Below are 25,159 nucleotides of genomic sequence, written 5' to 3' on the forward strand. Positions count from 1 at the left end.
TTCCTGCAGGTGCATTGTTTTGACATTATGGTATCCCTTGGTTCTAATTCCCATTTATTCCCATTATTTTCACTATAGGTGGGATAATAATTCCAAGAAACTTGTAAACACCTAGCTACTTTACATGACCTTAATGTTGTGCTGGTTGTTTGCCTGTTAATAATGTATATATTTAATTTATTGTATACAAAGCCTTTGCACATACATTTCTGCACATATACAAATTAAACTGAACACATGCCAAAAGGACACTCGGATTGTGTGTAGCCTACTTCTTAGGCATTTGACTATGAATGACAGCTATAGTGTTAGCAAAGCCGTTAGCGGACTGCTATCATCAGTCAAATGTCCAGTGCATCAGCTCATGTGCAGGATTAACGAGCTTTACAACGTCCAAAAAAGGATGCGATTGCTGATGGTTTAGTTAAGTATTTCGAACAAAGAGAAGAGGACAACGAAGAGAAAGTTATCTTTTCAGAGATTGTTCTTTGAAATTAAGTTGTTGGCCTCCTTGGGTAAGAAAACAATTAGCTAGCTAGTTAGCTTGTGAAGTAGAAGGGAACGCTTCCCTTTGGTTTTATCCTGCGCGAGCTTTGTCTTCCAACTCCACCTTCTCTGCTACCTCGCTCTCCGCATTGCTCAAAGAGCGAGTCCGCGGCTCCTACTTGCTTGTCCGCTGCGTCTGACATGAAAAGCTGCTATTGTCTGAAAAGGAGGAACACTGTGCCTCGAGTAACAGTTAAGTAGGGAAGTAACTTAAGTGAGCATTTTTCCAATTGCGAGTTTATATGGTTGTTTTGTATTATGCTTTATTTAGGTAACCTTTTATAAAGCTTTCTCGGTTGTGAGCTAATGCTAACTACCCAGCCAAACAAATAGCTCACACACTAACTAGCTAGCTGATAAAGCCCAGCAAGGCGGCAGCAGGTTATACCACTAGTTGTCCGTCTATGGGTTTGTCTGGATAACTAGACATTTGGCTCCATTAGTTACTAGCTAGCTGGTCATCTTTTTGACCCACTGTATGCTAAAAATTTCAGCTACAGCAAGCTGGCTGAAGTCCCAAGGCAGTATCAGTTTTATTTGCTAGCTAGCTAGCTCTACCTACCAGCTGGTTAGCCAGGCTTGTTGACAGCTAACTAGCCTAGTTGCTAGCATGATGGCTACTACTAATCTCCATCCAGAACGTTAAGTTGCTTTACCACATTGGCAATGGCAGAGAACTCTAAACGCTCTTTTCATTGCTGTCCGGTATACTTTATTAGACTAACATTACTGTCTTCAGCTAGCTAGCGAATAGGTCGCTGGGACAAGGGCCCAAGCTTTACTCGCCGACCTAGTAGTAGCAGGTATAGTAAGTAAAATCTCTTTTAGGCGAGTCTGTCAGTTTCGGCTGCACATTGTTTATTTCGATAAGCATTGTTTTCCATTTGTCAGTACACTTGCATGGTCACTTAAATGTAAGTGGATAAGGGATAGGTTTAGACGACTAATGTCACTTTTGTGCATTTTTGATACCAGTCAGTTGAGGGCATTTGACTGTGATGATATCTGTGACCTCCTGGAACCCGGAGATTTCAAACAGCACATTCACTGCTGCTGCCTGCCTCCAAAACCAAGTCCTTAAGAGTTTGTGTGTAAACCATATTAATAAGCATACGTTTGTGCAACTCATGGTACTAAAAGCAGATGTTGAACTCATGTTACTATAAACAGAAGTAGTGTCTGGACAGTTTCTGCAATCTTGGCAGCTGGGTTCCTCTGTCTCTCCTTAGACATGCCTTTTTACACAAGGAGAATGCAGGCAGGACTATATTCGATGTGGACCCGAATAGGCCGATGTAAAGCCAGGCACGTAAGTGGTACATTGTACGCAGTGTACAACGTAATGCGTGTGTAGGTCTACCATCCTGCACGTGCCAAGGATGAGTGTGGATGCTTTTTTATATTCCCTAGAAACCTAGATTTAAAATACGGGTCTGCTTCTACATAGTATGAAGTCTGGACTATCCTTGCTCTGACGATGCAGAACAAGGATAAACTGATGTAGGCCTTGGTTACATTATGTATCTCTGTTACCTGACTTCAGTGTATAAAAGCATGCAGGTATTTGTCCTATGTATGTATGTAATAAGTTAGCGATACTGAAAGTAGGAACTAAACCACCTAGCATCTCTGAACTGTCTGTGTGAGATTTCAGTTCTGATGCGTCAGCACTAGTCGTTTGCAGTTCACCTCTGAAGTTTTGGTTAAAACAGGTGTCATGTAGTATTTGTTTTGTCGCCTGCTTCATGGATTGGCACAACCTTTTTTTTGGTACCTCCATGAGCTCAAGAGTACCAGCCTATATTTTATGTCGGTCAATTCCTGTTGTCTCAATTGCCTCTAATCACCCTGCTGAGTTCACACAGCTCTACTTGTTTTGGTCAAAGGTGCATTGTAGCCATCGAGATGCCAAACCCTGTTGCCTTGGTGACCTCTAAGGCAGTCCTTTTTTACAGTCCGGTGCCTGTAAAAACAAACAAACAAGAAAAACACTGAGAAGAGAAGGGGGTAGTCCTGTTCAGGCCTAAAGTCAGTCAGCCAGCTTGCAAGTGTTTGCAGTCTGATTAGCAGTTAGACCCTCTGTAGCAATATGTCATATTCTTTTTAATGAAATTGTCCGTGAAACTCGGTAGCCTATAGTGCTAGCCTACAAGTTATTTTCTTGGACTAGTAGGGTATTTAGAATGTTTTAAACTTTACACTGTGATTGATATATAGCGTAGCCTAAGTGGGCATTCCCTGCAGAGCACTTTGTGAAATTGTAGGTTTTCTATGTGCCTCCCACTCATGTTTGTTATGCTGTATGCCTTTGTGACAAGGCTGTTGTAAGATTGTGTTCAAGCATGTTCAGTTGCTGGCTGGATATTACAAACATAACATGCTTGTGCCTATTGAATAGGCTACTTCTATTGTTCTAGTCATATTTTTTAGGTTTCGTCATGATGTCCCTTACTTTGCTACATGATGTCAGAGAACAGGAATGAAGGGGTGGTGTTAAGCGATAGACTCAGGGGAAGTTTGGCTAGATCTTCTTTTAAAGAGAGTTCTCTCTTGTCCTACAATATCACTATCTTTCCCAAATAGCTAGATGTCCCTGCTACCGCCCAATATGTCAGATCAGGTCATTGTTGTTTTTGTCCTTAAAATGAGAGCAAACCAACTTTGGTAGTCCTAGTTTTTGAAAACAACGAGCTTTCCTTTTTAAATAAATAGCCCTTGCTGCTATGTTTTCTTGGCTGTATGTTGAGCTTTTCCATTTGGGTATGATCCTGAGGCTAATCCTCTTAACTTGAGCCACCATTCTCCAACTCCATAGAATGACTATGTTGATTAGCCGAGGCCTACCAGTCAGTTGAGTCTTTCTTCATTCTAGTGTCTTTCACCTTCAATTATAAATAGCAAACCTTTTGTGCACAAGCTGTCAACAGTATTGTTTTAAGGATTCGCTCGTCTCAAGCTGTAGCTCTAAATGATGTCCCTATGCATGACTGGATTAACCTATTTCTGAGCGCTTTAGGCTCGTTAATGAGGTTCAGTGTCACGAAACAAATGCACAGGGGCAACTTTCACATGTAGCTGCTGGTTCTGCTTGCATCACTCTCCCTTTCCATAACCCCGTCACTGCTTACCCCCGCCTCTGCCTTCTACCCATCTGTTATAAAGGCACTGAACCATTTGTTGTGCTTCTGTGTCCCAGAACTCTCCCGTGATGCCTGAGGTTCGGGAGCTTTCAGACGCGCTGCCGGAGATGCCCATGGATCCCATCACTGGTGTAGGGGTGGTGGCCTCCAGGAACAGGGCGCCAACAGGATATGATGTGGTGAGTACCCAAACACGTTAACAGGAAGCAGATATTTGAAGTGAGCGAAGTTCTGTTAGGCCTCTTTTGACAACGTTTTTTACGTTTTTATTTACAAATGTAGATCTGTGCGTTTGCAAAATGATTGATGCAGCGTGTGAAGCAACATAGCATACACGGCAGTGGCCATTGTTGTTACAGACTTTTTTGTTTTACGACATGAAGGAGCTTATATTCTGCCTGATGAACCCACTTCAGGTTGGCATTCATGATGATTCAGAAGAGGTCCTTCTTGTTGGCCAGTGCTCTTGGCGTCCACTTGGTAATAGACCCTTGGCTTTGCCCCAGGCTTCAAAACTGTGGGCTCTGCAAAGAAGAAAACGTCCACTTCAATTGCGCATAACATTGAGGAATAAATTAACTGATGCCCTGAATGGCAACAAAATAGCTTGGCCACAGTTCAGGGTGGATGGTTGACAGAAGGGGTGGAGCCTCCCTGTCGGTATAGGGAAAGGGAGGGGCTTATTTGTAGACTCAACAAAGAGCAAAGTAAACACTGGTCTTTCAACCTAGGGTTTACCCAAGAGGCATCTTTCACATGCCTTTCACCAACATGTCCCTCTCTTTCTTGTCTCCACAATTATTAAACAGAATTTTGCGTTTGCTTTTCCCAGGTTTTGAGAAATTCTGGCATTCACTCTGGTCTGCCAATAATGGTTGTTCTCCTTGCTAAAAGGACTGCATCGTTTGTGGGTGAGGCCTATATCATATTTTCATTGGTTCCTGGTGTAAGAAGTTAGTGACTAGTTTCGAATTAGGATTCAAGTAGGAACTACATAAAGTTACCATAGTCTTTACAAGTAGCTATACAGCGAGTTTCTTAACCACCCTATCTGTAGATGTTGGCAGCTCCAGGACCCAGGAGTTCCGAGGGAGGAAGTGCTAAAGAACCCACATCTCATTTAATCAGAAGTAGTGATCACACGCTATCTGAACCCAAGACACACTTGGCCTACGCCTTAATCCTCTCTGTTACAGTGAAACGGAAGGGGAGATCAGAACAGTGGATAAATAGCCTCCTGATAATTGTTTACCATGTGCTTCAAACCGTGTACACAAAGGCATGTGATTCTTATCCTGCACAATGGAACACAGTTTGGTGACGTTTGTGGGACATTTGTTGCCCCTACTCTGCCGGTTCAGACGATTGACGCGGAGTGGCTTTCCCACAGACAGAGAGGGCTTCATTGTCTCCCATGTGAACAGTGGATTACTTTGTTGTCCTCAACTTTCTTTTCATTACTAATCTTTTGTGGACTGGGTTCTGGCTAGAGCTTTTTGTGTAGAATTCTTGGTCAGATATTAATGGTGTTTACATTTCCAAAATGTTTGAATTTGAACCTCCCACAGCTGTCCTCCATCAATGTGCTTTGAATGTACAGAGGGTTGAAGTTCACTAATCTAGTCATTGTTTCTGGTTAGTGTTTAAAATGGTATTGATGAAATAAATACTAAATGAATAGTGAAATAATAAACAAATCATAGAATATTATACTTATTTGCCTGTTATGGAGGCAAGCTCATTCTACATTTACATTTAGTAGACGCTCTTATCCAGAGCAACTTACAGTAAGTACAGGGCCATTCCCCCCGAGGCAAGTAGGGTGAAGTGCCTTGCCCAAGGACACAACGTAATTTGCACGGCCGGGAATCGAACCAACAACCCTCTGATTAATAGTCCGACTCCCAAACCGCTCAGCCATCAGATCCCCTCTGATCCCCTCATTCTAATCCGAGGCAATGCTCATTGACCTGTGAGCAGAGGCTGCACACAGGCAGTTCAATGTGAGAGGGTGGACGTCAGCATATAAAGTTTCCAACCAACACACACTCCCTTTCTTTTGATCCATACAGCTGTTGTCCTTCTATGTCTTCCCCAGGGACTAGTCCCCGCCTGTGCCAGTGTTATGTCCCCGCTTTCCCCCTCTCTTTGAGCCATGACCCTTTGTCCTTACCCTCCACTGGTTCCCTCTCATGGGTCTCTTAGCAGGATGCGGTGTGGGCTGACCTAGGAAGCGAGGCCAAGATGAAGTGTGTTGTGGCAGTGAGCAGCACTAATACAGGGCACCTTCCCTCCCCCCATCTTTCTGGGACCTTTCTCTTTGCTCCCATGTTTCTCTATTCTCATCTGCTTCATTCATCAATAGTGATTTTCCATACCTGGATCATCCTGTTGTGAAAGTTGCTAACACTCACTATAGTTTACAGATATTTTCCTTGAGGAACTAAGCACCAAATGAAGCATTATTTATGGTGCATGGGAAATTCCTCCTGAAGAGTTGGCTTTTTAGTTATTCTGGCTAAGAACAACTAAACACAACTTTTTTAATTTTTTTTTACATGGATCCCTTTGAAACCAGGTCTGCTTGGCACAGATACTCTTCTCACTTAGGCTAAATGATTAGTGGGGTTGAGTGGCTTCAAACCAGGCATGGTGGACTAATCTTGTTGCCATGGAGCAGCTGAAGACTGCTTTGTGTGTGGCCAGCTTTTTTATGCAATGTCTGCTGGCATGCATGAATTGGGTAGAATACCATCACCCTAGGAAGTCCATTCCAGGTTTAGGGATAAAAAGCTGGACGGTTACGTGCAGGAGTAGAAGTATAACAGAATATCCTATACGAGTATGAAGTCATTTTTTGCCGTGATATTGTTTTTGGGGTCCTTTTTACTCTGAAAAGGACAAATACTTATTATACAAGACTCTCAATTAATATTTCTGTTTCTGCCGTTCTACAGGTTTCCCAGACAACAGATGGTCTGGATGCTGACCTTTGGAAAGACGGTCTCTTCAAATCCAAGGTGACGCGCTACCTCTGCTTTACCAGAGTCTTCTCCAAAGAAAATGTAAGTGCTGACCTATACTCAACCTTTCTAAATTGGTAAAAACGTTCCCAAACTGCCAGTGGACCATTAGGCTCCAATATGATATATATATATTATTATTATTATTAGGGTTCCTCCGGTAGGAGGGAACCTATTGTTTTTGTTAGTATTCCTATTATTATCATTTTTCCTCTTCTCCATGAAATGGCTCAATATCTTAAAAAGTCCTCGACCCGATTTTGTAAAATTTGGCCCAAGGTCACTTACTACTCTCAACCAGCTATTGGCTCACGTACGCCCATAGGTGGCACTATAAGCCACGCCCAAAGTCTACGTAATTTCTCCTGCGCCCCATTTCTCCAAAATGCCTGAAAAAAAAACTTCTAAACCACTCTCCTCATGAACCATAGATCCAATCAACTGGCAATTTGTTACAGATGTGTAGAATACATGTCTTTATATAGGGTGAAATGGATTAAGCAGGGTTCGACATAAGCGATGGCCCTATGGCCCGGGGCCAGTAAAAAGTAACGTCGGGACAGTTAAATTGCAACTCACTGGCCCGATCGGGCCACTGCAAATTATTGATTGAAAAAAAAAATTGCATCGTAAAAGTTAACATCCTTCATATGTTTTGCTATCTGCTAAATGCATAAATAACTTTGCAGCTCGTGGGGCGCACATTTGGCAAATCAAGAGTTGAGTGACGAGTGGTTGTCAAATTGTAATTCTCTAATCTCGATAAATTTTTTAACAACTGGCGCGAGACAAAAGTGAAGATGAAAGCAAAGTAGAGCTATGAGTTCAAACGGAAGCAACTTTGTTTATGGAGTTAAGATGCACTGTGTCGTCTGTCGTATGTTCCCGTCTAAAGCAGACAAAAGTGGATCTTTTTTACACAGGCACCGACAATTTTCGAAAACAATCCCTGACCAGCCATGCTAGCAGACAGCACCTGGTTTGCGTGACAGTTAAGCGGATGGTTGACAATCCATCTTCCAGGCCGTTGACCATGCTGGTTAGGAATTTAAATGCAGATGCCCATCATGTTATTGCACGGCATATCACGTAAATAAGACGGACAGACGTTCGCCTTGTTCCCCCGGGCTATTGAACTGCAGCAGAAGAATGGTGTCGACTTGGGTACTTAGTATCATACTGATGAAATGCAATGGAAACTTTTATATATTAGCATTGAGGGACAAGAGGTTTCAGTTTCTGCCAGACTGAGTTGTGCAGAGATGGCTGTCAGCAGGGGAGAGAGCACGTCATGTTTGAGGTTAAAAGTCAATTGTTTGGCTGACTATTACCTTATGATTTTTTATCACTAGAAATGTGATTTCAATGCTTTTTATATCCAGGATGTGTTTAATAAATGGTTAAACATGTTAACAGAATAACATAACTTATAAGTCTTTGGTTTTGTTGTAACAATGATGAATTATTTTGACTGATGGTTTTTCAAACCTAATAGGGTTCAAGATAACATCACTCTGAAGTACTATAAACAATTTTACCTTGGTGTGTCAAAATATGATTGAATTAGAACTGTTTAAACTTTGGCCAAATCTAACAACACTTACCACAGGAGAAACGGCTTACTTTTTTATACTGAAACTGACCACAATAATATCCAACACTGAGAATAGCTCAATGGGTTCAGATAGTGTCTTGCAAGATCACAGGTTTGAATCCAGTCACATTCTTTGGGCCTGTCATGATATTGATTATCTGTCTAGTTAAACAGAATGACATCATTATGAAATACCATGCATAATTTCACACAATTTTACCTTGAAATATCAACCGTTTCTTAACCTTTGTCCCAAAACTGACCAAAGCTAATACTATGCCCTTTCTATTCATAAAATCTCAACAGTTGGTGTGTAGCAGAGAAGATAGACAGACTGGCTTGTTTTAACCTTATGCTCATGAGTTCAAATCCCCATTCAGCTTATTGTTGTTGGCCAAACATGAAGTTGTTTTGCTTTTTTTTGTCCAACTCTACTAACTCTAATCTTCTACAATGTAAATTTTTTGTAATATTTTGCCATTTTGCGGAGGAACCCGCATCTCTACTTGCAGCAAAAATATATAATTTTTATTATCATTGCTTCTTGCCTAAGAGCACCTCTCTTACAAAGAGTTTTGATTAAAAAGAAATTCTGACCACTCTGTTCTGCCAAGAAGCCATACTGGCTCGTGATCAAGAGGGGTCTAAAATTAGGCAAGTGTAGGGGTGTACCTCTTTCTCAAGACAATCGTGGGAAACGCATATAGCACGTGACTCATACTCTTGTCTTTCCTTCAAAAAGCATCTCCTATGAAAACACCACCTTGATTTTCTGGCAGCTTTTCACAAAGTAATGTTGCTCAAAGAGAAAAACGGATTGTTTTTTGATTCGCTGCCTTCATTTAGACTAGGTTAATTTAAAAAATGGATGTGAACAAGTGCCAAATCCATGTACTATTCAAACATTTTAATTACTATCCTAATGAATTGAAGTGAAGTATTCCTTTCAAGATGGTGGATTCCCTGTGTTAACATTCAAACTGTGAGGCTGTGATTTCGCAAATTAATTGTAAACCTTTCCCCTCATCTGTATAGTATAACGTGTCCCCTTTGGACACTTAGCCATGTCGTTCCCCAAAAGAAACCATTTCGTCTCAAAGTAACAAATGATTTTCTGCTGAACACTGGGAATGTTTATCTTAAGATCATTCCAGTGCTCATTGGAAATCCCTCTACTGGGTCTTTCACAAAAATCCCCCCATTGCTATTGTCACTGGCTTCACAGCAGCAACCAAACTAAAGGGAGAATTCCTTTAAAGTCTCAGATTTGTATGTGTGATAGCACAAAAAAGGCTGAGGTTTCAGTGAACATGTTGCATAGCCGCACTTCAACGCTGTCTGTCCGTACGTTGAAGGGACTGATAAAGGAGAGTCGATAACGCATCTCTTCCAAAGGTAATCCAACAAAGCACTGTCTCTTTATCTATCTCCAAGAGAAACAAGGTTTGGCCCTCAAATAGCCACGCAGCAAACAATTACATTCCCTTTCCTCCACGACTGTCCATCAAGCTAAGGCTAATGTCCGTTCAGTTCCCCACCGTATTGAAGTGTGACCAGATGTGACAGTTCCATCAACAAAAGCTATTTTGTCTGCCAATCAATACGTGGCCTGGCGTAATTATCTGTGACAAAAACAGATACTGTGAAATTAGCCATTGAAGTGTGCGATGGAAACACTGAAGTCTGTGATTTATCACTGCCACAGAGCTGCTGGGGAATCATCCCTATGTCAGGGAAGGTACCCGTCTTTTCTCGCCTTAACATTGTTAGCACATGTGCGGTGAGGACTGGAAAACAGGCCAAGTTCTGCCTCTGTCCCAGCTTAGAATGAAATGTCGACGAACAGTGAATGGGGGCTTGTGGTTTGTGTCTTTTTTGTGTTTTTTACTCACTCACTTTCTGTCTTTCTCTTTCTGTCTCTTATCTCTCTGCAGAGTCATTTAGGAAATGTGCTGGTGGATATGAAGCTTATCGACATTAAAGATACCCTGCCTGTAGGGTTCATTCCTATACAGGAGACTGTGGATACACGTAAGCAAAGTTTCCTACATTTAATAACTCTTCTCCATCTTCATTTTGCTTTAAAATTGCAATAGAAAAAATATACAAACCTATATTGCATTCAGAGGACCTGAAAGATGGAACAGCCGGAAAGCATCTTTCGCATCTATATGCAGGCCAGCTTTTGCCCAAGCCTTTTTCAGAGGGTCAAGAGTTCATGCAGTTTGCTGGATTGACATGGCTACATGCAATTTTAATTTGACCGGTTTGTGTTAAACTTCAATCGGATGTTTTTCTATGTCTTCCTTTGTGGAGTGAGAGGAAGCTGGGGTCGTAACAGACTGTTCTCCCCCACTGGGCTGATTTATTATTTAAAGACAGTAACATGACCACACAAGTGTAATGACACACCTCCTCTCACTCTCTCTCCCTCTCACTCTCTTTCTATCTCTTTCTCTCTCTCTCTCTCTCTCTCTCTCTCTCTCTCTCTCTCTCTCTGGACCTCTGTTGGTATCTCTTTTCTCTCCTCTCTCACCATTTTTCCTCTCCCCTTTTTCTTGCTCTGTCCCCCACCTCCCTTATCCCCTCTCTCTCTCTTTCTTCCCTTTTATCTCTCTCTCTTTCTTCCCTTTATCTTTCTCTCTCTCTCTGCCTGACCACACACAGAGGAGCAGGCCTTCCGGAAGAGGAGGCTGTGTATCAAGTTTATCCCTCGGGACTCCACAGAGGCAGCCATCTGTGATATTCGGATTATGGGGAGGTCCAAGCAAGCCCCACCACAATACACTTTCATAGGGTGGGTACTAGGGGTGGACGGTGTTATCGGTAAATATACCGGTATTCATTTGCACTACCATATGGATTTTGACTATACCGTGCTAACCGCAATGAGCCTTTTGGAAATAAGTTTTGTCACAGCCCCATTCACACCAGGCACTGCATGAAATTACTGTACGGAACTTTTAATGTAAACATAGCAAGCAATCTTCCGCATCGTCATAACCAGTATTGCAGAGATGGAGGAGAGACCCGTTTTGGGTCTTTATCCTATGGTTTTATATGACACAATTTTAGATGTTTACAGAGACTTAAATGTCATAAATGCAGCATGGAAGAGTGCAGGGCATGCAAGCAAAGATGTCATGTTCATTAGAATGGTGAAATGTTTTATGTTGGCGAACAGAATTGAGTATTCAGCCATGTAATGATTTATTAAAGCTAGCTCCCTACAAATATTGAACAAAGTTTTCTTGCAATCCCATAAAGGTTTTGTTGAAACCTACGTAGTATTAGCTATTTTTCCGTGGCACAGCACTGCAAAAGTTTGAACATTTCAACTCATGCAACACACTGTATGTACACTGCTGTACCCCATCTAAACACGGTCGAGTGTGGTAGATCAGCCGCAGCAGTGCAGATTTTTGTATTCGATTGAAAAGTAGACTACAATTCTTTGGGAATACCGTCTGTGCTTCAAATTATACCATGAAATACTTTTTAGGCCAAACCGCCCTGCATAGTTACTGATGTTAACAGGCCTGCTTCTGGGCACAGTCGGTAGGATAGTGAACATATTAATTGGCAGCCCATCAAAATAGGTTATTTTGCTTGTATAATTTCTCTGTATGCATTCTTTTCTTTACATTTTAGTCACCTTTTTCCATTTTCAGCAAATGAAACATGGTTTAAATCAACGTTTCCCCTAAGGCGTATATAACTGTATGCTGACGTGTGCTTGATTAAGAGGCTGTGGTTGGCTTGCAGAGAGCTGAACAACATGGGGATCTGGTATCGCATGGGTAAGGTCCCACGGGCCCAGGACTGCCAGCAGACTCCGACCACCAACAACATCCAGAACATCAACTCAACAGCAAACTCAGTCCCAACGGCTCCAATGCCCAAGTAAGTAAGCACGTCGTAGTTCACAGGCTCACTGCTGAATTCCAACTGATAACGACAAACACGTGTGGTGCGGATTAGTTAATGTGTTCATTGGATTAACTCACACCTACACCTTTTGAGAGGTGACAAGAGTGCATGACTCACGACATCTCCACTGTGTTTGTGACTGAGAGTTCCGTGTGGGGAGCAGTGTGTCCAGCCCACAGCCAAGTGTACACACACGCACACGCACACGCACACACACACCTCTGAATAAAAATGTGGAATCCGAAATGCAAAGAGGAACAGCCCACAGCTATAGTCTCAGGATAGAGAACAGTCTGTGGTCTGCAAGATGGTATGATTCTAGATATGTCCTCCGGGCTTCCTGTAGCCTAACTTTAAGCAGAGGAGATCCTGTCTGGATCATTGTTTTTATTCTATATTTATGATTTAGATTAATGATTGAATCCAAATTAGTTTGAACAGGGCACAACTAAATATTATGATGAAACAATGGCATCCTTAGTCTAATGCTTACAATTCTCAGACAAAGATTTTTTTAAAGCTACAATAAAACGACTTATTTATCCTTTCCCTGTCCAAAATGACATCATTTCACTTTGTGTGTTTGCTATATGAGGATAATTAATTAATCTAATAGCCAAAAACTGACTAGAGCATAGTCTCTAAGAAAGTGCTGTTTGATAGCAATACTGTAGTTTGACACAGCTGGTGACAGTTATAGACTAAAACATACCCTTCCTCTGCTATATAAGGGAACGCCACATCTCCCATTCCTGTTTTTTAAATCCCTCACAGGAAAAGCACGACACTAGGAAACCCACCCTCTTACAGGGTGGAGACCACTTTTCAGGCCAGCGCGCAAGATGCACATTCGAACCGTTGGAAATTATTTTTACTTTTTTGGACTTGGAACAATACAAGTCTCTTAAAACATACAAACACACACAACTACCACAAAGTCAAATTTGTTTATTAAACACATTTTAAAACAACAGCAGTTGACCAATGTGCTGTACAATCAAAATAGCGAAAGCCAGTAAACACAAAAGACCAGTTGAATATACAAAAAAAAGGCTGAGTACTGAATTAGATGCCAGGGGGAAAAAAAATTGTTTTAAGACAGGATTTTAAAACGGCTAGTGTAACGGCCAGCCTAACATGCAGAAGAACTCATTCGAGAGTTTGGGTTTCTGCTTTGCAGCTGACTGTCAGACATGGTTGGCCTAGATCACTTCTTTGTGCTGGCTCAGGTCCAGCCCACTAGTATGACATACCACTCGAGCCAGACCGCTGTCCAACTCCACTGAAGTGAATGGTCTGGATAGCTCCAAAGCAAGTAGTGGTGGCGGTATAGAGCCAATGGAAGCTGGTAAGAGCACTTTCTGAATGTGGTTGCCAGTTCAGGACAGTCATCCAAAAGTTGATATCACATGGGTAGCTAGGGTTATACCTGCACTTACAGTACGCAGCTTACGATTGCTTTGCAGCCTCTTGGTAAAGTAGGGTCAGGGTCGGCATCTTGAATGAAGCAGGAAGCCAGCCCATGTACAGCTGTTTCCTCTCCTGGTGTCTGTCCCACTCCTCAGACCCTTGACGCGATCTCCCTGTCACTGACACGTGTTAGATCTTCTGGCATGTTGTTTAAACAGTTATGACAGCTTTGATGTGCTATTCAAGTCAACGTTGGGTCTGTCGTAACTGGATAATGTGAATGTATACCTCTTACAAGGCCTTGCCTAATTGTCTTAGATTCCCACTTTGGCAGCCCACATACATAGTTATATTGATGTAATTTCATAAAGTATTCCAGCACATCCCAGTCAAACACCTCAGCTGAGTGGCAGCTTGTTACTCTCAACAATAATAAATTGCACTCCAAACTCCCGTGGCTTTGGTAATAGTGAGTGCCAAGATGGCTTCCAGAATTATTCTATGAAAATCGATCAGAGAATTGATCACAAAGTTTGGCATTAACCAGATAGTCTAGATGCTTGTAACAGCTTAGTGATCAGGAAGTAGTATTTGGCATACATACATTCATTTTACATGCATTGACTGATGAGCATACCAAAAAGCCAGGATTCTCACCAGAAATTTGGGAACTCAATAATTGTTCATGATTTACACCATAAAAGGATTTAGAGACATCAATAAGACACATAAACATTGTGGAATTATGCCTTTTATACAGATATAAAATCTCCTTTTAAAGCAAAATGTTTAGGTTTAAAACCAAACAGTTTTTTCTTATTGTTGTTGTTTTCGGCAGAGAGGGTTGACGTTGTAAACAAACTTGTTTACTGTTTTCATTTCACCCTTATTGATGGGTGTTTGTTTGGTCTACGGCCACTCAAGCAATCAAAACCAGCCAGGCTCATCTCTGGAAAGAGCACCCAAACAATATCTGTCAGGTCCATCTATGTTTGTGAAATATCATGCCGCCCCTTCAGAATCCTATCACAGACACAATATTCTCCCTCCCCTACTTCCTCTGAGTCAACCTTTGAGACAGAGTGGAAGTCTTCATTAAGGCTGTCAAGTTGCCAATGCCCTAGATTGACGTCAACCTTTTTAAAAATTCTCCATAGTCCTTAGCGGGTCATGTCCAGGTGCTGATGGCAATGATGAGGTTAAAAAGTCGTCCGTATCAAGCAGAATAAGACTGAGACCGAAGCCAGATGCCTGTTTGTATATACCAGTGACTGTTGCATTATGAAGGTACTGGAAGGCATGCCGGATTTAGCTCAAAATGCTTTATGCTATTTTGGAATCAAAGCATTCTGATGTGGAAAGTGTACTTGAAACTCCTCCTTTGGACCTTAATGATTTGAAATATTTTATTTGGGGGGTTTACAAGGGTATTCAAAGAAATTGTTACAAATAGTCATTTAATTTGCCTGTGTGGCCGGAAAAGAACGAAGGAAGGAAGGATGTGTTTGTAGAGTTTTACAGCCAAGGCTCATCTGTGGCTCCAGAACCCCTAACCTATTACATCATGGCATCGGATATCCACCCTCCTGTTGTCCAGGGTGTAGCAGAGCAAGTGAACCTGAATGCAGGTGGACAGGATAATTATTTATATTTTTCTTAAGAAATAAGCGCAGCTAGTTCTGGCAGGGCAATCGGGCAGCGCCCCGTCAGTCAGTGATCGGGGACGTAAGGCGTCTTACTCCACCTTCCTTACTCCTCCCACTACCACACCCATGTAGTAGCGCATATCCATTGGGCCACGTCCGATAAGGCGTCTTTAAAAGACGCGCGGATATGCACACACTCACCCCGGTCGTTGTATGATCAGTGCTGCTGCCACCCTCCACCGTCCCCTTCCCCTGCATGCTGTCTGTGTATCTATCCAACAGGGGGATTATATCTCTATTGCTCCCTGCCTCATATGTCATGTATGTATGTGTTGCATCGAGGAGGCAGGGAGTGCTTCCCTTAGATCATCCACTCAGCCAAAGTAAATCTACATGTCCATGTCATGTAACAATAAATGCTCAAATCTAATACGTGATTGTCTTGACTGAACTAAGGTTCTTCAAACTCAAAAGATCCAAAACCCAGATACACTAGAACTCTTGATTCATACAGGAAAATAACGGTCGCAAGTAAATAGGTACACGGAGGAGAAGACGAATCACATAAACACGACCCAACAGACTAACGATCGGACAGAGCTTTACACAAGGGAAGCAAACGTACACATGGGGGGTGATTACAGACGAGGAGCAGGTGTGCTGGTGTCGCTATGAACCAGGGGAGAGAGAGACACGCCCACACACTGGGTATGCCCTAGCCTGGCTGCCAGCCCAACTTCTCCCCGCCCCCAAAAAATGTGTTCGGGAAGTTGGGTCTGGAGGGTCTCGAATTGGGGACAACTACAGAAAACCAGAATCGGGACGGACCAATGAAATTACCAGGGCGGGCTTTATACGATGATGGACAGATGATCAACAGTAACGTAATCAACAACGTCACGAAAGAGCGCTTGGGTTGAATTTGTTTTCAACAAACAACATATTACGTTGCTCTGATTGGTTGTAGGTCTATCCAATTGAGCGAAGAGGCATTTATTTTACGAGTTCGGTTGAAACACGCCCCGTAGTCACAGCCCAACGGAGAGTTTTCAGACTCATATTCTGACTAGAATTATGAGTATGACAACGTCAGGCTAGGTATGCCCCAATACCCATACTATTACGGAGTCCGGAAAAATGTTTTGTTTGTCCCAATACAGTCTGCCAAAAATACCAGGATGTCCTACTCCTCCAGTCGCATTTTGCAAACCAGCGTCCTTTTCTGGCTGTACTCGCCCACAATCCTCTGCGCAGCAGAAGATACGTCCCTATTCAGGCCCTGTCGACACGAATAAGTTTTCGTTTGAAAACCCATAGGGGAAACACTAGGTCATAGCCATAACACCTGTGTACACAATCATCCTATACATGACTGACTCAATTAAACAACAGCTATCGAGCCATAAGACATAGACAACTAAGGCCACCTGATTGACTGAAATAACATGATGTTTTTTTATCTCCCACAGGCATATATCTATGACCCTACCTGCCAGTTTCAGAGGAAAGAATACAACCAGACCAGACTACGAGCACCAGAACTCCAACCTGTATGCCATATCAGGTCAGTCCCTTTTATCTACAATGTCAATTTTGTTTTTGGGGTCAAAGAGTCTTTCTCATTGGCCGTTTATCTATAAGAAAAGATTTGGGTTCTCGTGAACTTGTTTGATGTCATCTTTCATGGCCATGTTCTGTTCCGACCCGAAGAACGCAATCGACCAAGAATGAAAAAATACCCAGATGTCTACTAAAAGCAAGATGGTCTTTTTCAAAACCGACTACAGTGTCAGTGGAAGAAAACTGTACAATAAGTCTCCAAGATCTCGACATCACACAGAGCTAGGCCGAACCACAGACTTCTTTGATCTCCATGGTAACAACGATTGGATATCGGCCACCTAAAGTAGCTGCACCTGCCTTTTTAATTTGCGTGTAATCATCGCTGCACAACGAGAACAGCTAAGCCTCCCAATTAAAAGTGCCTCGACTCTTCCGGCGGTATCTCAGTAATAAGACCCCTGCAACATTATAGCAGACTGACAGGTCCCCATTCTGAATTAAACATGAGCAGGAGGTGAATACAGAGGGGGGTGTCCAGGACGAGGCAGAAAGGCCCAAACAGGCATTGGTCTTTGGAGGATGGGGACGGGGGGTGAGGGAGAAGGGGTAGCAGGGTTATTCAGAGCTTGTAAATGCTCAATGTAATTTGCATATATTAATCCTCTGCGCTGTTCAGCCATATCGAGGGCCCACTCTCCCCCCCCTCTCCTCCCCTCTCCCTCTGAAGTCTCTGAAGCTAAAATAGCAGTGACAGGCGAGGGTGCGCTCCATTTTCTACAGGATTTATGACTTGTGTAATTTGGGATCTTTTATTAATAAGCTCAGACAATCGTGTGCATGTGGGTGCGCACGCTCTTAATTGTTCCAGATGGCACTTAGCTGGCTGATTATGTGAAATTACTTCTTTCTTTTCCTGTCCCTATTCTTTTCCTCTTTACAAGTGTTACATTTTTTTTGTCTTTCTCTTCCATTCTCCCTGTATGTTTCATTGTCTTCCAAGTGATGTCAAGTTCACTATTTTTAAAAACACTCTGAAAATATATTTTTTATAAAAGTGGATCCATGTGACCCATTTTTTAAATAGGTAATTCGTTTCTCTTTTGCAGACTGTTAACCCAACTTTTATTTTATTTAGTATCTTTTCCTATTTTGTGGAGGCATACAAAGCTTCTTTTTCTGACGTCAAAACATCGTCAATGTTATAAATGTATGTCTAGTATTCAACTGCAGGTTGAACCCGCCCACAATGTGCACACTTCCCTCCATCATACTTTCATAACTTCTGCTCAGGGTGACCATTATAGTCTGGATCTCCACATCCTACTCATGAGGAGTGAATCTCCATTTACATCCCCTGACAAATACAGCTTCACCCAAATATGCTCTCAACAGCTAACCCATTAAAGAGTTTATAAAGATTCATCATCTCAATGTGCATTAAAGATCCCCTAATGGCTCTGCCGACTATTTAAGTAAGTTATTAATGAGTGTTTAATGCCCTCTTTGAGAAACTGTCCTTTTCCTTGTCTGCCCTTCCTTCACTGGTCAGTGGGTGATGGGTTAACGCGACAGTGTGAAACAATTAGAAAGTTCCGTAAAGTATCGCCTTATGAAATAGATTTGTGATGAATATATAATAGTGTTCCGGGTCAGGTTTTTGCAGGCATCAAGTAAACATTCATTAAGTCTCAAGTGCATGTCTGGCAACTTTTCAAAAACAATCTGAAAGGGTGTTGATAAGTGAAATAATGAGCTCATTTGCCAAATTATAGTCAAACTCATCATTTACACAGCATAAGTGCTGTCATTAAGTATTTGTCTTAATTGAGAGTTCACACTCATGTTACTCCACCTCCTTGGCTTATACCCATGCTGTGTACAAACTTTTTTTAGTGCTTTTGGATCTCAGTTGTGTTACTGCTTCTGTTGAGGAGAGGAGAATACCTAGAACACCTTGTGTCAATATGGGTCACAAGCTTGAGATGATTCCCCCCTGTACTATAAGCCAGCAGTAATCATTTCCTCCCAGACCCCTAACACTCTGGCCTTAGATTCTGATGATGATAAAGGATGTACAGTGGCAACTCACCCCAGTTTCATGTCTAAAAAACGGTCAACAGTTGTAGCACAATAAGGTTGCTATTTTGGTTAACTTTCTTATGGGTTTTGTCTCTGAAAGCAAGTTATTTTGTCTATTTCAGCAATGGATGGAGTACCTTTCATGATTTCTGAGAAGTTTTCATGTGCCTCCAGCGATGTAAGTCTCTTCGTACATGGGATTATTTGATAACTGTTATATTTTGGTTTGGGTATCAGTTGAACTGGTTCCGTAAAAGCAAAGATTTTCTATGCTCAAAATATCTAATTGCATGAGATTCCTAGCCAACTTGACCTGCTTCTTATACATTTTTTATATAGCCTACTGATAAATTAGATTGTCTAACAACGTGTGTATGTCTCTCTCAGCTGCAGCAAGTCGATTTGATGGGTATCACAATCAAGTCCTTGGCAGAAATCGAGAAAGAGGTGAGTAAAGACAATCAGGATACTTGGAAAACGTTGAACAGTTTTGAACCACGACTCAAAGGTCACCGGGTGAACCAAAAGCATAGAATCCAGTTTGTTTCGCAAACTCCTACCCATGAAATGACCGTTTTGCATCAGACAGGCATCGACACGCACACTCAGGTCCTTATTTGGAGGGATTTACAAGTGTGGGCTACGTTGGGTGACTTTCTCAGCTCATGGATAATTAAAGCACACTGAAGCCTCCTCCCAATACCACTACCCCTGCCAAGGGCAGGTAATTCCCTCTTCAAAAAGGAAGCAGGCTTCAGATACTGGCACTGCAATGAGTACCCAGTGCATTACACTCGGAGCAGGGCTAATGCAAACTACTAGCTTAAGAAAATTATTGGAACAAGTGCAGAGAGAAGATGAGCTGACATTTTTAGATGTTTAAGAATGCAGTGCAGCAAACAGGACGATATGTAGCACATACCAAATACATTCTGTCCACCAGATGCCAGTGTAGCGCTTTATTCCAAGGATCCAGATAAATGGCTGTGCAGTGTTGATGCCAATCATTGGAATTGCTTCGCACGTCCTTTTGATGGAACATGCGTTTAGTTCCATGTATGTCTTCTCTTAATGAATGCATGTTACAGTGATGAAAATGGTTTAATGGTTTTAGTTGGAGAACATTTTTTGTATGGGCGCTACACCCTTTTTCCTCCCTCCATCTCTTAAGATGATTAAGCATCTCTTCTATTTCCCCAATGACTGGAGAAACTTGCATGAACAGTAATTGTATCTAGTCTTGCATATCTAATTTGCGTCTATTTAAGTGTTGATTAGCAAGCAATTTAAGCTGACATCTTCATCCTGCTGAGAGGGGAGGGGTTGAAGGGGGAATGGGTAAAAAGGTTGACATTGTGCATGTGGTTACGGTGTGCATTTCCTAAACATTCTTTGTAAGCCTTTTGTAAACCATCGACCACCCTATGATTATTGATAGTTTTACTGTCTCTAGGATACGCAAATAGTACAGTTTCCTCATATAATAATTGGAATTCTCAAAAAATCTTCACAGTTGATGTCCTGTTATACCAAAGTAGTATCTTCTGTGATAAAGAGTAGAGATACCAACTTTTCTGGCTTAAGTGCATTCAAGTTCATCTGTACTGTAGCATTGGAGCCAACACAGATTCTTTGTCAAAGTGTAAAAGTCACTAGTCTTGTGATTTAGAGTGAACGGACTATACTCAAATTGGTGCCTTTGTTGTTCAATGCTTGTCATTTATAGTTTTTATGTGATTGTTCTGTGTTTTATGACTGCTGGCAGTCCTGCAGATTGTAACCCTCAAACCTTCATTGTAATGAATGTTTAATTCGATTTAAATGAGCTTGATTTGCTTCCAGACCTCAAGCGTACAGTATGATGGACTACTTTTTGTTTTGGAGATTGTACACTGTAGTTACATTTTAAGCCACAAGGGGGAATAGTTTGTCTGGAAATCGTCAGTGTGTAGCCACTGCCTGAGGTTCAGCACAGAAGATTGTTGACTAAAATACATCCAAAATACTTTTTGGCCAGGTTATTTGAATGTTCCTCCCAACTTTTTTTTCTCTATATTAAAATGTTATAAATCACCCCATTCTTTCCCTTCTTTTCTCCGTTCGTCGACCTCATCTTTTCTTTTTTCCCCCCCCATCATTCCCCCCCACCCCCTTTATCTCTCCCAGTATGAGTACAGTTTCCGTACAGAGCACAGCGCTGCGGCCCGACTGCCCCCTAGTCCTACACGGACCTCCCTGGGCTCCGAGGCCTGAGACCCTCCACCCTGCTCCTCCATCACCTCATCCCCCAACCCCCACCCCTACCACCCGACGAGCCAGGAGGAGCGATTCACAAACTACTGAGAACCAGCCCCGCGTTTCGCTAAAAGAGAAATGGAAGAAATGTGTTCCCTTGTCGGTCCTCCTGCCGCACTCTTCTCCCTCTTCTACACTGTCAAGAGTACAGTTATAGGCCCTCTCAATGGATAGTCAGTTTCCCTACGCAACAAGAGCAAGAAAAAACGAAAAACCTTTTAGCCATTTTGGGGGGGGGGGGGGGGGGGGGGGGGGGGGGGGGGGGGGGGGGGAGTTGTGGTCGGTCTTTTCTGTTTTTACGTTTCTGTGCTGCTGATTTTGAAAAGGAGGGAACCACTACGATACAAAGGAACAAAACTTTTTGAAAGGAAACGGAAGAAAGAAAATGGAGGGGGAGTTTGGCCCAATCAGCTCCTGTGTGTGGTGAGCAGCTCCAGGAACACAACTGGAATCACAGCCAATCTGGAGAGATGCAGTATCCAGCCTTGTAGTGTATGAGTGATACACGAGTACCAGTCAAACAGCAAGGCGTATTTGACACGTTCACTCCCTCCCCATCTCCAATAGGAACTCTGAAAAGTCCTACACCCTATGTGGCACCCATTCACACTTGGGGGGAGGGGGGGGGGTCCGTCAGAACTGTGATCAAACAACATATACCTGGCAAAATGATGAGGTTTGCAAACGTGCTGGTCTCTCTTTCTGCCTTTTTGGAAGCATGGAATTTGGATTCTTCCTGAATAAAAGCAGCTTGACCAGATGTCATTGGAATTACATACAGTTCAACCAAGCTAACATGTATGTAAAAGAAAGAAAGACAAAGGGGTTGTGACAAAATTATTTTTAGATTGTTCACCGATAATCTTGTGGCTATGAGAGTTGTTTGGTTCTCATTCTTTTCGTTTTGTTTTCTTTGGGTGTTTTTAATTATGCCGTTTCGGTGTTTTTGCTGTTGTCTGTGGCCATTCTGTCAACCACTCTATATATTATTTCTTTCTGGTCTGAGCCACTCATTGGGTTGAAAACAGAATCACTTGTACTGTTCAGAGCTAAGCATATCATTTCAAATATGTGAAGTGTACTTGTTTTAGTTTTCTCTGTTCATCTCAAATCAGTTGAACAAAACTCAGAATAGGGGGAACTCAAATATTTGGTTTACTCACAGGTCAAATCTATTCTTCTCCCATGTTTTTAAAAGTCTTGCCAGTGCAAACTTGTGATATTGCTGTATAACACACCACTACATGAATTAAGTACTTTTATGCACCAATAGATTTTACTGTTACATTAACTTTTTTCACAGTGTCTTATCATAGTTCCTTTTATGAGTATTGTTATATTCAAGGCTGTATTTTGTACTTCTCACAAAATTCATTTTATATTTTAGAACACAGCTTTGTTTTAACAAGCAATTTACCAGGCTAAGGGTGTCCATTCTTGCAACAAGGTCTGAAGGTTGCAATCGGAAATGTGGCAGTTTTTTTAGGAAATAAAATGTTTTATTGTGTTCTAAGTACCTCTATACTGTCTGTATTCAAACAGGATAATATGGTATTTTGCTACAGCAAGAACTAATCTTATGTTGACTCCTTGGGTAACAATGCAACGTTTTATTAATTTGAGATTGTATAGGTCTTCCACTAGTTAACACATAATTTGTATAGATACCTCGAAATACATTAAATAGATATCCAATGTTCCACTTATTCAACATCGGTGGACATACACTTTTATGCCAGTATTCTCCCAACACTGCCTCTACTCTCTCGACTCTAAGATGTTTGGGTTCAAAGGTTACAATTTGTATGTTCACCAAGACTCCTGCCTTTTTCATCCTTTTGTTACACCGCAACCGCTTGTCTTTTCAAACCACTGATTTAGCCTCTTGAGTTTGCCGGGGGCTGCATATCACTTTAGCCGTCAGGTCCGTCCCTCAAATGCTTGATGTTTGTACATATTGTTTTGCACCACAGTGTTATACTAAGAAGGCTCAGCTTCTTCTTTACATTTAATTTAATCTTGTTAAACCTCTGTTGCATTCTTGTTATTTTATTTTTACCAAGCATGATGACACACAACAAAAATGTGATCATCTTTTACTGTTTGTCATGTTGAAGCATCCTATTTTTGTGTTGTATCTTCACAGATCTTTGAGATTGAACATATTCATAATGTAATATTTAGGAAAGTATGTTGCACTGCTTTAGATTGATTCAGTATTTGCTGTTGCCGTAGTAGCTTCGTTGAACTGGGAAATATCAATGTGTAACTTGTCATCACGTTGCTTGTCAGTATATCATCCACTCGTAAATGCCCATACTTGGGTTTGAACTAGGTTCCTCTGACTCACGCACTCGATGACCACCTCTCAGAAACTCAGTGTCCAGCTATGCCAACAAGGTGTTTTTTTTTTTTTTTTGGCCTCGGATGTGCGGCATTTATACTGACTTCAACCATCTACGTGGTTATACATGCAAAATGGATGCTTTTCAACACTTTCATGCCAATGTATGCTTAGCTGCTTACAGGTATTCCTCAACCACTTTTGTTGCATGAAAATAATCTGGACATCTGAACTGGGGTCTGGAAATACATTCTTGTGATTTGAAAGACATTTTTTATTTGTGTTAACATCGAGTACTAATGCGGATGATGGACTTATGGATATATATATATATACATACAAAAAAAACAAAATCATTCAGAATGTTTTGTTTTGTCCACTGTAGGCTGGTTATGAGCATATGTGGGTTCCATATAGTTTGGCCAAAAGCTCGCTTTCTCTGTGTTCATTAATGAAGTCCCGTCGGATGGTTTGCAGCATGACAGAACCTGAATTTGGTTCCATGTTAGCCACTGTGCTGTTTGGTTGCATCCAAGCGCAGATTCTCAGTACATCTCCCAGGACCTGAGCAGCAGCATCTCTCCTTGTGAGGTAACACCACCCGGGATCAAGGTTGGGTTCCATATGGGCCACCAGTTGTTGGTCAGCACTGATATGTTAACAAGTTGATTTCTTGATGTCTGTGAATGTTCAGTGGGCACTCAGCCCATGCCTATGGGAATTCAACACCAAAAAATAGGTTGTTTCAAAAACATAATAAAAAAAACACAAAACTAAACTTGGCTGTTTTCTGTTATCACAACAAGACATTCGCTGAGATTTGGTCTCAGAACTTAATTTGTAAACATCAGACCCACCGCAATGGGAAGATTCTGGTGTGGATTAGCTACTTTTTTTTTTTTTAAAAGACAAACCCACATGCATGACTCTCCTGGCTCTCTTTTGGTTCAAAGCACTTTCCATCGTGTGTCTTGGACAGTAAAAGCTGGTGCTGGGCTATTAGTGTGACCGTCCTGATTTGACTTGCTGTGAGCGTTTTGTGGTGTTTGGTTAGGTGTGTGACTACACAACCTGCCACTGTTGAGCTCTAGTTTTATGTTGCAGTTTACTGTACCAACATTCTCAAACATATATATTTTATTGGCACTAACTCATTACTCTGTGTCTAAAATGTACTTTCTTCCTTCTGGTAGTGATGCCCTACAATTAAATTAGTTCTGTGCAAACTTGGTTCCCTCCTTCTCATGTCTTTTACCACCCATATGGTTTAATGGAAACTAGTTGGAACAACAGAGAGGAAGAGAAACTTTTCAACTTTGTTCGTTCAAATTTGCAAGTGACTTCTAAGATTTACCATACCACCCGTCACACAAATAATCAGACACACATGCAACTGTGGCAACAAATCAAGTTTGCAATTTGTCCATCCTTATTTTGTATTTATTTTTACACATTGATTTGTGTAATTGATCCTGAGCTGAGATACCAGATCAAGACCATAACTCTTTCCAGGTCATGTTGTTAACCTTTTCCCCTCTTACACATTGTCTGTAAGCTATTCAGTGTTTTGTCATTTTGTCACACAGAAC

At 41.7% G+C, this 25,159-nt stretch overlaps 1 protein-coding gene across 3 annotated transcripts; it reads left to right on the plus strand.

The window, feature by feature from the left end:
* Positions 1-267: 267 nt before the first annotated feature.
* Positions 268-22,994, plus strand: mvb12ba (multivesicular body subunit 12Ba). Of its 3 annotated transcripts, none has more exons than XM_047014824.1 (10): positions 268-515; positions 3,743-3,865; positions 6,644-6,751; positions 10,238-10,334; positions 10,971-11,100; positions 12,069-12,206; positions 16,759-16,853; positions 19,054-19,109; positions 19,319-19,378; positions 21,098-22,994. In XM_047014824.1, exons 2-10 carry the CDS (start codon positions 3,755-3,757, stop codon positions 21,182-21,184), a joined length of 882 nt encoding a protein of 293 aa, XP_046870780.1. In that variant the 5' UTR covers positions 268-515; positions 3,743-3,754; the 3' UTR covers positions 21,185-22,994. The 3 variants fall into 3 exon arrangements, with proteins under 3 accessions (XP_046870780.1, XP_046870779.1, XP_046870781.1); XM_047014823.1 differs by lacking the exon at positions 268-515 and adding an exon at positions 600-738; XM_047014825.1 differs by lacking the exon at positions 268-515 and adding an exon at positions 693-760.
* Positions 22,995-25,159: the final 2,165 nt, after the last annotated feature.

The sequence above is a fragment of the Hypomesus transpacificus genome, unplaced genomic scaffold (genome assembly GCF_021917145.1).
Source record: "Hypomesus transpacificus isolate Combined female unplaced genomic scaffold, fHypTra1 scaffold_27, whole genome shotgun sequence".
Classification (NCBI taxonomy): Eukaryota; Metazoa; Chordata; class Actinopteri; order Osmeriformes; family Osmeridae; genus Hypomesus; species Hypomesus transpacificus.

What these genes read in the sequence shown, in the direction of transcription:
- mvb12ba (XM_047014823.1), top strand. Translation starts at nt 688, where the DNA reads ATGAAAAGCTGCTATTGTCTGAAAAGGAGGAACACTGTGCCTCGAGTA. An exon ending in ACACTGTGCCTCGAGTAACA is followed by an intron (nt 739 to 3,742) that starts GTTAAGTAGGGA and finishes TCTGTGTCCCAG; the next exon opens with AACTCTCCCGTGATGCCTGA. An exon ending in CCACAATACACTTTCATAGG is followed by an intron (nt 11,101 to 12,068) that starts GTGGGTACTAGG and finishes GTTGGCTTGCAG; the next exon opens with AGAGCTGAACAACATGGGGA.